Source organism: Amblyomma maculatum, chromosome 1, assembly GCF_055883805.1.
Source record: "Amblyomma maculatum isolate TAMU_Amacu chromosome 1, ASM5588380v1, whole genome shotgun sequence".
NCBI lineage: Eukaryota > Metazoa > Arthropoda > Arachnida > Ixodida > Ixodidae > Amblyomma > Amblyomma maculatum.
In genome coordinates, this window is record NC_139344.1 from 278,034,096 (window position 1) to 278,045,780 (window position 11,685).

Sequence of the window (11,685 nt, forward strand, 5' to 3'; positions counted from 1 at the left end):
TTGGCTGCAGGTGCCGAGACTGTGCTCGTGGTACACTTGCGGTAGCTGGAGATAGCTAGTGTGCAGTTTGATTTCACTTATCTTTCATCTATGCCTGACCAATGCAGAGGATGCGTGTATGCGACGGTCTCATTTCGTTGCATTTTGCTTGCAGTGGCAGCCTTGCATGCACCCAGAAATCATGTAGAACTTTGCATAAATCTGCAACCTGACATGGCATGCGACAGCTCGCACACCTTCAGTTTGGTCTGAAAGTTTCTGGTTTAAAGAATTAAAAATTATTATGAAAAGTAAACGCAGGTTTGGGGTCTTTGTAAGATTGGGTAACAAATATACCAGATAAAGTTGGTTCACATTCTTCTCAATTTCTTCATTTTCTTAGAGCACGCTTTGAAATGTCCTCGCAGGATAGTGTTTGGTGAAATACAAGTGAAATTGAACTATGCACCAGCTATCACCAGTTGGTATCAGTCCAAACCACACGCTCGAGCATCCATGTTAAGCATGCAAGCGGCGAAAAAGTTTGTATTAAACCAACTTGTCTGGTAGTATATTCGTATTGTGAAAAAATGGAATAAACTATTCAAATGCTGTAGGATTGCATTAACAAAAATCGGGTAAAAAAGCTATAAAGTGATTTGTTGTTTGTGAAAAAGTTGCTTTAGGTTCTAAGTAATTTATTCTGTGCCTTCTCCTTTTCCAATCTCTTCAGATGAGGGCACATGTGACTCTGCTACTCGAGGAGGCTGCGAGCACAACTGCACTACCTTGGGTGACTCAAATGGCTACATTTGCACATGTGCTAGTGGCTACAAGATAAAAGATGATGATCCTAAACGATGTGAAGGTACGTTGCACTTATGTTCTCAATATTCTGTAAGCTTGTAATTTAGAAGCTTAATTGACACAAAGATCTTTTTTTTTTTTGCTAGTTGGGATGTCATTACTGTTAGAAAATCTTAGCACTTATAAAACATACAGGAAAAAAACTCAAGAAGAACTTGCACTTGAAACACAAATCTGGTTGCTAGTTTATGGCTCAAAGGCACAGTCCCATCCTTGTTCATTTTTATTTTTGTTCTGCATATTTTATGAGTTGCAAGCGCAGCAATTTTTTTTTCGTAATAAAAATTAACGCGCAAGAACATTTCTTGAGAGTCAAATGTCACCCACTGCGTTACATGACATTATATTAGGTATGTTTCGTCTGCTGCGATAGCAGAGAGGTTAGAGTGCTGAAGTACTTAGCCAAAGGACGTGGGCACGAACCAAGCCGCTATGGGCTCTTTTCAATGGAGGTGAAGTGTAAAAGGCACTCCTGTGTTTTGCGATGTCGGTTAAGATTATTTCGGAGCCCTCCACTGTGCCACCGCTCACAGCCCCGGGTTGCTTTCGTACGTTACCATACCGCACCATACCATTATGTACATTCCTTATTAATTTTGATCGCATTTTTTTTTTCTCAAAATGTCTTCATTCTACTCTGTTCATTTTTGTTTTTAATGACCTGGTATGAGCTGGAGAGCTTTCACATTTATGTCAGTTTTTTTTAGCTGGCCCCTTCGTGAGATAACGTTCTATTAATATCATGGACTCCCATATGGCAAGCAGGAATTTTGCTGTAGGCGGTGTTCGATGGAATGGCCTCCTCAATCTTAAAATGTCACGAGGAACAACTTGAACAGGTATCAACAATCTGGATGCCTATCCATAAGTCCATGAAGGGAAACAGTTGTGTACCACTCGTGCAATTTTCAGCTTAGACACTGAGCAGGTGCCTGGGCACAATAAAAACTCTCTCTCTGCATAGTTCAAGCAATCATGCATCAAAGACTGACATAGCCACCTCCACATGTAGAATTAAATAAAGAGGAAGTGATAATGCTTAGACGTTTAAAATGAATACTTAACTAAACCCATTGTTATTGAGTGGAATCTACCCAGAAAGATACAAAACACAATGCAGGTTCTGAGGAGTCAGTGCCAGTTTATTACATATGGTATGGGAACGTGAAAAAAGAACCTAAATATCAATTGATAGATTGAAAGAATCATCGATGAGTGGGAGAATGGGCTGTTTCGCTCACACCTTGCGCTCCAGTTAGAGCTGGTAAGGAGGGCTTACTCCAAAGTGCACCCCAGCGGAGCCCTTGAATGAGGGAAGCGCTCACATCTCTGTTATTAAAAATTTTGTTCCTTCCTTCCTTCTTTCAAGGCCCGCTGTGGTGGCTAAGTTGTTTAGGGTGCTCGACTGCTGAACACAAGGACATGGGATCGAATCCTGGCCGTGGTGCCCACTTTTCGATAGAGGCACAAAGCATGGGTTAACTGGCGGCACTTGTGGCATACAGCAGAGCGGAATCTGCATGCATCTGAGCGGTGCCTCTGAGCGGTGCCCCTGGCCTTCACACCTGAAGCACGACATTCGGTGCTCCTTCCGCAGTGCGCTTTTCCCTGTCACTGCATTCAGGTCTTCATTTGACTTCGCCCCGCCTATTTCTTTTTCGTTCTTGTCTGCCAGTTCTGTTGCGCCCCGCCGGGGTGGCGCAGTGGTTAGGGCGCTCGACTACTGTGCCCAAGGACGCGGGATCAAATCCCTGCCTCGGTGGCCGCTTTTCGATGGAGGCAAAAAGCTAAGCGTCCGTAAGCTGTGCGATGTCAGTGCATGTTAAAGAACCACAGGTGGTCGAAATTTCCGGAGTTCTTCACTACGGCGTCTCTTATAGCCTGAGTCGCTTTGGGACGTTAAACCCCAAAAACCAACCAAACCAAACCAGTTCCGTTGCTACTGCTAGTTCTTCAGCCTCGCTTCTGGTCAAACCTGCCTTTGGTAAAAGCTGTCGACGCACTGGAACTCTGCAACCCGCACACGCCAGTAAAAAAAAAAAACAAAAACATTGGAACCAACTGGAATCTCCAACGGTACCAACTGGACTCAGTTGGTTGCAGTTGTAATTTTCTTTCCAAATGGGCAGTCCAATTGAACTCTCCAATTGGTTCCACTTGGAATTCACATTCCACCTGGAACCCATTGGAAGGACCATTTCAAAGTCACATTCCAAATAGATAGTTCAGTTGGTTCCATTTGGAATTTTCATTCCAATTGGTTCCAAATGGATAGGCCAATTGGATCTAGCAGCTACTTGTGCAGTCTATAGGGTGCCATTTGTACATAACTATATATAGTATTAATCAGTTCATGTTCCGAATGAATACTTAGTTCGATGATGTTTGCCAATGGGTTAGCCCAATTCGTCAAACCCATTGCATCTAATGGGTCTTACCAACTGAGTCCAATTGGTCTGTCACACTGCACTGAGTGTACCCATGGAAACATTCGCGTATTTCACAAAGAAAGCAGACACAATATATATATTCTGTTCATAACAATTATCAGCAGCTTAACTTGTTCAACCAAATTCATCATCTGCACTATTACACTATTATTATTATTACTGCAAACAAAATTAAATGCTATAACTGCACTCGAACGGCAAGAGTCACAGCCCTAGCATGAGGGTAGGGCGAGTTGTGTATATAAGCAGGAGCAGAAGTGTGTTTGCTGGGCGTATGTAATGATCTCATTTTATATATGTTACTGTGCAACAGTATATTGTTTCTTGTGTGCGATGTATGTTTGCTTACACTTGATTTCCATCAAGCATGTAATTATCGGTTTCTACATGCCTAGTAAACATGCAAATAGTCACACATGTCTTCCTTTTGTCCCACCTGGTCCCATTTTATGCCAATGTGTGTGACCAATTGGATCCCATTGTGTGCAATTGGTCTCGCCCATTGGCTGCAATGGGTTAAGTGTCCGAAAACACCATTGGTTCCAACTGGAAAATCAAATGGTTCCTGTTGGAAATTTGTTAATTGGTTCCAATATGGTCTATTCTGACTAGGAGGCTGCCATGTGCTGTGTTAGCTGTGTTAGAAACCCAGTTCAGTTCAGTCGTTCAGTCGTGTCCGACTCTTCATGACCCTATGGACCATATCACACCACACTTTCTGGTCTCTCACTATCTTCCTAACATCACATAGCTTCATCTGCAGCGCCTTGAGGATGCCATCTAACCATCGCGTTCGCTGCCTACCCCTTCTCCGGTGACCCTCAACCTTTCCCAACATCAAATCTTTCTCCAGCGACTCCTCTCTTCTCATCAGATGACCAAAGTAGCTGATCTTCAACTTTAGAATTTGACCCTCCAATGAGCAGTCAGGGTTTATGGTCGACAATATCGACTAATTTGATCTTCTGGCCATCCAAGAAACTCTCTCGCCAACACCACAATTCAAACGCGTCAATTCTTCGGCGGTCAGCCTTCTTCACAGTCCAACTCTCGCATCCATACATCACAACTGGAAAGTCTATAGCACGATTTATACGGATCTTGGTTGGCAGTGTTATGTCTCTGCTTTTTACTAGGCGGTCAAGGCTAGCCATGGCTCTCTTTCCCAGAAGCAGGAGTCTCCTAATTTCATGGCTGTAGTCTCCTTCCGGGGTAATCTTGGAGCCCAAGAAGAGAAAATCTGTCACAGCTTCCACTTCTTGTCCCTTGATGCTCCAGGACTTGATAGGGCAAGACGCCATGATCTTTGTCTTTTTAATGTTCAGTTTAAGCCCAAACTTCTCACTCTCTTCTTGTACGTGAATCAGAAGTCTCTTGAGTTCCACTTCACTTTCTGCCATTAAAGTGGTATCGTCCGCATTTCTGAGGTTGTTGATACGTTTTCCAGCAATCTTCACTCCAGCTGAAGAATATAGGTTAAATAGGCAGGGCGACAGTATGCAGCCTTGTCTCACTCCTTTCTCAATCGGAAACCCACATGGTCGAAATTTCCGGAGCCCTCCACTATGGCATGTCTCATACTTTGAGAGTCACTTTGGGATGTTAAACCTCATAAACGAAACCTTCCTTCCTTCAAGGAAGTGTATTAGCCATCTTCAAATTTCCATTTGCGTCTGCCTCATGCTGCTTGTGTGAAACGTGATGTGCAAGTTATTATCATCAGCTAGACTATACTCACTGCAGTTAAGGCCTCTCCCATATTCCTCCAATTAACCCGTATGCTAGCTGCATCCACTTGACCCCTGTGAACTTCTTAATCTCATCTGCTCGCCTGACTTCCTTCCGCCCCCTGCTACGCTTCCTTCCATTGGTATCTAGTTTGTTACCCTTTTCGACCATAGATTAATTCTCTCTTCGCACTACATGCCCTGCCCCACAATCATTTCTTTTTGATTTTCATTAGAATATTATTAACTCGAGTTAGTTCATTATTTCTCTGACCCACTCTGCACACTTCCTATCTCTTAACATTGCACACATGATTTTTCATTCCATAGCTCTGTGCATTGTCTTGAACGTAAGTGCTTAAGTTGATGTGTAGTTGCTTGCTGAGAAAATTTGTCTTTGGTACGAGAAAAAGAGAGAACCTCTACTACTTGTCACCTCATTGCTTGATTCGTTTTCTGTTGTAGATATCAATGAGTGTGCAACTTTTGGCCACAATTGCTCACAAATATGTGAAAACTTAATGGGTGACTATGGCTGTCGCTGCAAAGAAGGCTATGAAATGTTCAAGTCTCACTGCCATGCTAAAGGTATTTATGCATTCTCAAGGCAGTGTTCTCAATCTAAACAGATTGTGCTGAAGCCTATCCACATCTCATTTTCTGCATTTCGTTTGTAGGACCTGCTCCCATTGTCCTCTACACAAATGGACCTGACATCCGAATGCTTGACATGAAGAATGAAGTTCAAAGCTCAGTAATCACAGGAGAGAGCAGGGTCCAGGCACTGGATTATGACCCTCGTGAACGTATGTTATGCTTACTAGTTTGCAAAAGCCAAGAAAGCACCATGCAATTGAGGGGCATTCAGTGCCATTCTCTTCGTCTGCTGTACTGCCTTTCACTGCAAGAGCAAGAAGCTAAATGTGTTAGCACATGCGTACACATGTACACATGTACAGGTGTGAACATAAGTAAACAGAACAAATAAGTGAACTCTGGTGCATTGTGAGTTCACAAGGAACCACCGTGGTGATCACTACTAGTCTAAAGTACCATATCTGCCATTTTTTATTAGGCAACATGTAAATTAAATTGAGTTAGAAGGCATACCTGTGCATAGAAAAGCACTGAATTTTGGCATCATTGTTACATTAATCTTGTAATCCTCGGGGCCGAAAGCTGAAGAGGGGAGCAGTTGCAAATAATCAGAATACATGAACAAATTTATTGAATGTTACAGAATACTTTTTATCTCCCTATTGTACAGTGTTAACTAGAGGTGGTCAAAAATGTTTGTTATTGCTGATGCCAGCAACTTTTGTGCAAAGGTGGCTTCATTTGGGGGATGAATGAAGCAAGATCTGGAATGTAGATATAGTGCTTCACATTTCAATTTCACCTTTGTGACGATGGTCAGTGCATCCTGACACACATGGGGGAAGTAATGAGGTCATCGCATAGCATGGGATGATGGTACACTTTATGGCAAAGTCACAGATGAGTTAACTTTCGGTGGGATGCTAAGAGTGGTAGACAAAAGTTAGCTTTAGTACTTGTTGTACTCGTGATACAGTTCAACTTGAACTAGATAAAAGAAGCGGCGTTATTCTAGACCAGCTCAGTGAGGTAATTAAGTATTTCATTGTAGCAATCCCATATGGCACCATTGAATTCCAGGTTAACTACTGCACAGTTTTTTGACTAAGCATGCAGAGTGGCATGATTTTGCTGTAAGTATTGCAGTTAGATATACATATATACTAGCTGTACTCAAATACTGAATGTATATTACTCACAATCTTTTGCTAATTTATTCCTTTTCATTTTGTGTGAAACAAACTTCAGTGCTTTTCATGGCTGCTTCAATTCAGAAATCATGTTGCTGGCATCGTGTGCTGTGCGTTGTCAGTGCACGTTAAAGATCTCCAGGTGGTCAAAATTTCCGGAGTTCTCCACTATGGCATCCCTCATAGCCCGAGTCGCTTTGAGATATTAAACCCCACAAACCATCATGTTGCTGGTGTGCCTTTAGATGTGTTGAGCCCTCTTTTTCCAATTCCTCTGTAAAATAAGCTGTGTAGCCATAATTTTTATAAATTTATTTGTTACTTTGCAGATATGCTATACTGGACAGATTCGTATGAAAAGACAATCAAGAGGGCATTCCTTCCAAACTTGACTGATGTCAGTGCTGGTATTGGGTTCCCACAGAATCTGGAGCTGAAGGGCCTCACAAAGCCAAATGCTATTGCAGTAGACTGGGTTGGAAGGTTAGTTTCTTTGCAGTGGTGACAGCATAGTTTGTAATGCACAATTCTGACTGCTAGTGCTCTGGTTTGCAGGACTATTTACTGGATGGATGCGGATCTGTCAAGCACTCGTCCCAAGGGTAGAATTTTTGTTAGCCTTATTGATGGTCGATACCGAAAAACACTGTTATCGTCCAACTTGGAAAGGCCCACGTCTTTGGCAGTTGACCCTGACATGGGGTAAGTGTCTGAACATGGTAGTGGTGATGAAATGTATGTCTGGTGCACCAAAACAGTTGTGGAATTTGTTGCAACTTATGATGGGCAGCCTTCCTGAAGATGCATTTGGTTGCTTGTACATGGGCAGGGTAGACCTTTAGAGTCCACCAAAGTACAGACATGGAAGTCTGGTTACTGGATTTGCTGCTGCAAAAGTAGCACCACTAACACCTATAGCTTTGGCTACTCTAATTGCTGGGGTTGAATAGTGCCAGATGTTGGTATGCAGTACTGGCGTATGTGAGTCGCATCGACAACAGACTGCAAATGGTCCCATACCATTACATGCTTTGATGTTGACCTTAGGCAGCATGTTTTGAATGGATCCAGGTACATCTTGTTCTGCTGAGTCATTGGGTATAATGATTATATTAATTAAGATACAATGAAGGCCCCGTTTTTATACCTGAGCTCCCTACAACATGAGGGAAGCTTTTTCGTTGACTTTAATTTTCTCATGCATGAAGTAAGAAGTGCAACTACTGCAAGTAAGCATGTCTTGCATTGCTCACCTTTTGTTGTTACGAACCAGCATTAAGTGGGAAAAGCATCACAAGGTATTATTTGTGGAATGCTGAGTAGTGGTGCAGGTCATTTTCTTTTAGAAGGCTTTAAGGCAACTTTTTTGAAGTGTTAATGGATGCTGCCCATATTTTCTATTTAGCAACAAATTTTTTGTGTTTCAGCGGATGCTGATAATGCATAAAATGAACAGCTTTACTAATGTTTGGTACATCCCATTTGATTGTTTGCAGGTGGATGTTTTGGTCAGATTCGGGCTCCAACCCCAAGATTGAAACAGCATGGATGGATGGCTCAAAGCGCCGCATCATTGTGGGTGACAAGATTGGCTACCCAACGGGCCTGACTATAGACTATGCTTCTGACCACAGAATTTACTGGTGTGACAGCAAACTGAACACCATTGAAACTGCTAAGCAGGATGGCTCCGACAGGGTAGTTATTGTTAGTGGTGGTAAGTATGCTGTGCAATCTTTTTCCAGAGTAATTAGCTAGTCCAAGATTGTGCTGCTCTGGAACTGAGTGTTTTTTGTTTTTCATCTCTCAAGATCTGATGCATCCATTTGCAATGGACTTGTTTGAAGACAGCATCTTCTGGGTGACTAGAGACTCTGGCGAGATTTACAGGCAGGACAAGCATGGTCGAGGTGTGAAGGTTAGAGTCAAGAGGAATGTTGAAAACCCAACTGGCGTCAAAATTTTCCAGCCACTCAAGTATAATCTTAGTGGTACGTCCCAATATGAAGTGGGGATGTGTGTAATGAGGGAAAGCACTTTAATTATTTCCTGCTGCTTTTGGACTTTCAGTTCCCAACCGGTGCCCATCATCAGGATGCTCGCATTTGTGCCTTTTGGTTCCTCAAGGTTATCGCTGTGCTTGCCCTGATGGCACTTCTCTCCATGTTCTGAACTTTGGCAGCTGTGATGCAGGTCAGTGAGAGGAGTGCAGTGAAAGAGAATTACCTTCTTTTTAGCAGGAGATTATAACATTTACTTGTGTCAACTCTTGCTTCGTTAGGGTTTGAAGTACCAAAGCCACAACCATACAAGTGCCCTTGCCGCAATGGCGGCCACTGTGAGAGTGTCCGAGATGAGCAGATAGTATGCAGATGCTCAAGCGAATTTGAAGGCATGCATTGTGAAAACTTCATTGCCCGTAGACGGATATCATCTCTGGGAGGGGCAAGTGGTAAGGTCTCCTTGAAAGAAAACTTGAGAACTCAGTATTGCCTTTATGACTGATTGTGGTCATTGCTTATATACCACCTTGTCTTTGTTGATACAGGTGTTGCTGCCGTGCTGGTCCCAATCATTGTGGTCCTCATAATAATGATTGTAGCTGCCACACTCTTTGTATGTGTTCGTCGACGCCATTTGTAAGTGCCAGTGTCATGCGATTTTCTCTGACCTGCTGTAAAGATGAGTATAAATTGCTGATTCTTCATTGCACTGTTGCAGCAAACAAAGTGGCCTTGGGGGAAGCACACAAAGCGTATCTTTCAGAAGTGGCACCAACGTGGAGTTTTCACCAAACTTTATGCGAACTCGGCAGGCAGAGACAAATGCCGTAAGTATTGCTGTCCAAAGCTGTAAGGCTGCCCCCACCATCTTCTTTTGACGCTTTATTTCCTTTTTTTTTTTCTTTCTTTTTTTTCCTCCAGGAGTCTCTGGATGCTGACTTTGGATTGAATGATGTGAACAAGGCTACAGACTTCAGCAACCCCATGTATGATGCATTAGGCAATGCCGATGGCACGGCAGGTGCTGGTGAAACAGGAAAAGGAGGCTTGTACGAAGTGGCTGGTGATGTCTTCGACAAGAAATATGACAAGAACTGCTTTGATAGCAGCAATAAGGCGCCACCAAGTGTGGGATCTGCAGTGCTACACCCTTCAATGGTGCTTCATCGGTCATCTCCACACGTTCCTTTACGGCAGACAGCTCTTGATCCAACCACCGTGGACACAGATAAAGACACACAAAACCTAGTGGAAGAAGACAAGTCAGAATGCTGAGTGTGTCTGCATATGTTGAGGCAGGCCCCCAAAATAGGTGAACTGGCTGGCAATAGAACTGTTAACAAACAAAGACTCGTCTTCGAATCGTGGTCATTCTAGGTGTTGCATATCTTGTTTGGGCTGGGGAGTAGTCTTGTAAATATGGTATTAACTGTTTTTGAAGAGACAGGCAGAGAGCTATATTGTGTGTGGCCAGCAGCAACAGTCCATCTACTCTGGACAAGGACTAGGCACAGTTACTGTTGCCAAGCGCTTGCCACCCGCCTCCCACTGAAAGGTTGCAGGCCAGAGCTGGTGGGCTCAGGGCCGTTATTTATGTCATGTATAAAACAGAAAGAAGGGCCTCATATGGCCATGGCTGAAAAGCCTCCCGAGAGAGGCAGGTGTGAAGCGTTCCCCAACTGAGAGCTTGCTTCCACTTGCACGTGTCCCTCCGAGAACGCACAAGGTCTTGCTTGGATGCGTCTTCTCACAAGACAGAGTTTGTTTATTTGTGGATTGATTTTATAAACTGTTTTTATGTTATACAATTTTTTTAATTGCACCCTGCAATGCTTTTACAATCGAGTTTTGCTGAAGTCACGTGTGCCCAATGCGTCTGTGTGAGTATGCCTCTGATGATAGCAGTGTCTGTTACTGGCCAGCTTTTATGAAAGCCCTGCATCTTTTCAATGCCTGAAGGTCTGTCTACCTGGCACCTTCAGCCACGGCAGATGCAAGGCTTTCTTCTTTCTTGATGCTGGCCTGTTCACGCAGCAGTGGTAGGTAGAAAATGCCTTCAAATCAGGAAACACTTTGTGGCATTCATTGTATGTGTTCTGGACTGAGTGCTTGGTGTCCAACGGGTTTCATTCTGGTTACTCAGACATCTGTTACTGCTGTGAACAGGCTATCATGGTGTGTAATTTGTGACACAAGTGCTTGATGTGTACATGTGATATATTTTTATTTTTTTTTTTGTAAAAGCTTAGACACGCCATACCTACTGATAACCAATACCGTATCATTCCATCTGTTCATTCCATGCTCGGTACAAATGTGTGATATAGTTTCCGCTCTTATTTTGTTTGTTTTTAGGCAGGCAAGATAAGGTTTTATGAAATTGATGATTCTTTGCTCTGTTGTGACACATTCCCTCCCACTTCCCTCTCCCCATTTTTTTTTTTTTTTTCTGTGATTGCACTTAGGTGCAGATCAGTTTACAGTTAATCCATGAAATTCTCATCTGCCATTGCAAGAACAATAAATTTGTAATACTTGAAGTGTGTTTACTCTACTGCTATGCACGCTCGACAAGTAGTACGAACAATTGTGCTTATAGTATCTGGCTTTTTTTTTTTTATTCTCTGCACATAGTGTTACCCCATAAGCCGAGCAGACTCGTCTGGCCTCAATTGATGTCTTCTCTGCCCATGCTTTGTGGTTGTACACATATCATCCGTATTTACATTCTGTTTATTGTCTCTTTTTCACTGGCGTTTTCATTGGTTGAAGATGAAGGAAATATATCAGAAAGATTGAAACTCTCTAAACTCTCACAAATGTGTAATACATTGTACATAAATATTGAATGGGAACTTCAAGGAAGATAGTG

General features: G+C 42.9%; 1 protein-coding gene across 4 annotated transcripts in view; it reads left to right on the forward strand.

Annotated features, from left to right (window-relative positions):
* mgl (low-density lipoprotein receptor-related protein megalin) overlaps positions 1-11,353 on the forward strand; it is a 190,113-nt gene extending 178,760 nt beyond the window's left edge. For all 4 annotated transcript variants that reach the window (XM_084591382.1, XM_084591383.1, XM_084591385.1 and 1 more), the window contains 12 exons: positions 713-847; positions 5,489-5,611; positions 5,701-5,829; positions 7,140-7,293; positions 7,366-7,512; positions 8,307-8,527; positions 8,622-8,801; positions 8,881-9,003; positions 9,092-9,262; positions 9,359-9,449; positions 9,532-9,640; positions 9,735-11,353. In XM_084591382.1, the coding sequence (XP_084447508.1) occupies positions 713-847; positions 5,489-5,611; positions 5,701-5,829; positions 7,140-7,293; positions 7,366-7,512; positions 8,307-8,527; positions 8,622-8,801; positions 8,881-9,003; positions 9,092-9,262; positions 9,359-9,449; positions 9,532-9,640; positions 9,735-10,088 (1,937 nt within the window). In that variant the 3' untranslated portion in view covers positions 10,089-11,353. The remainder of the gene's footprint in view (positions 1-712; positions 848-5,488; positions 5,612-5,700; positions 5,830-7,139; positions 7,294-7,365; positions 7,513-8,306; positions 8,528-8,621; positions 8,802-8,880; positions 9,004-9,091; positions 9,263-9,358; positions 9,450-9,531; positions 9,641-9,734) is intronic.
* The last annotated feature ends 332 nt before the right edge of the window (positions 11,354-11,685 follow it).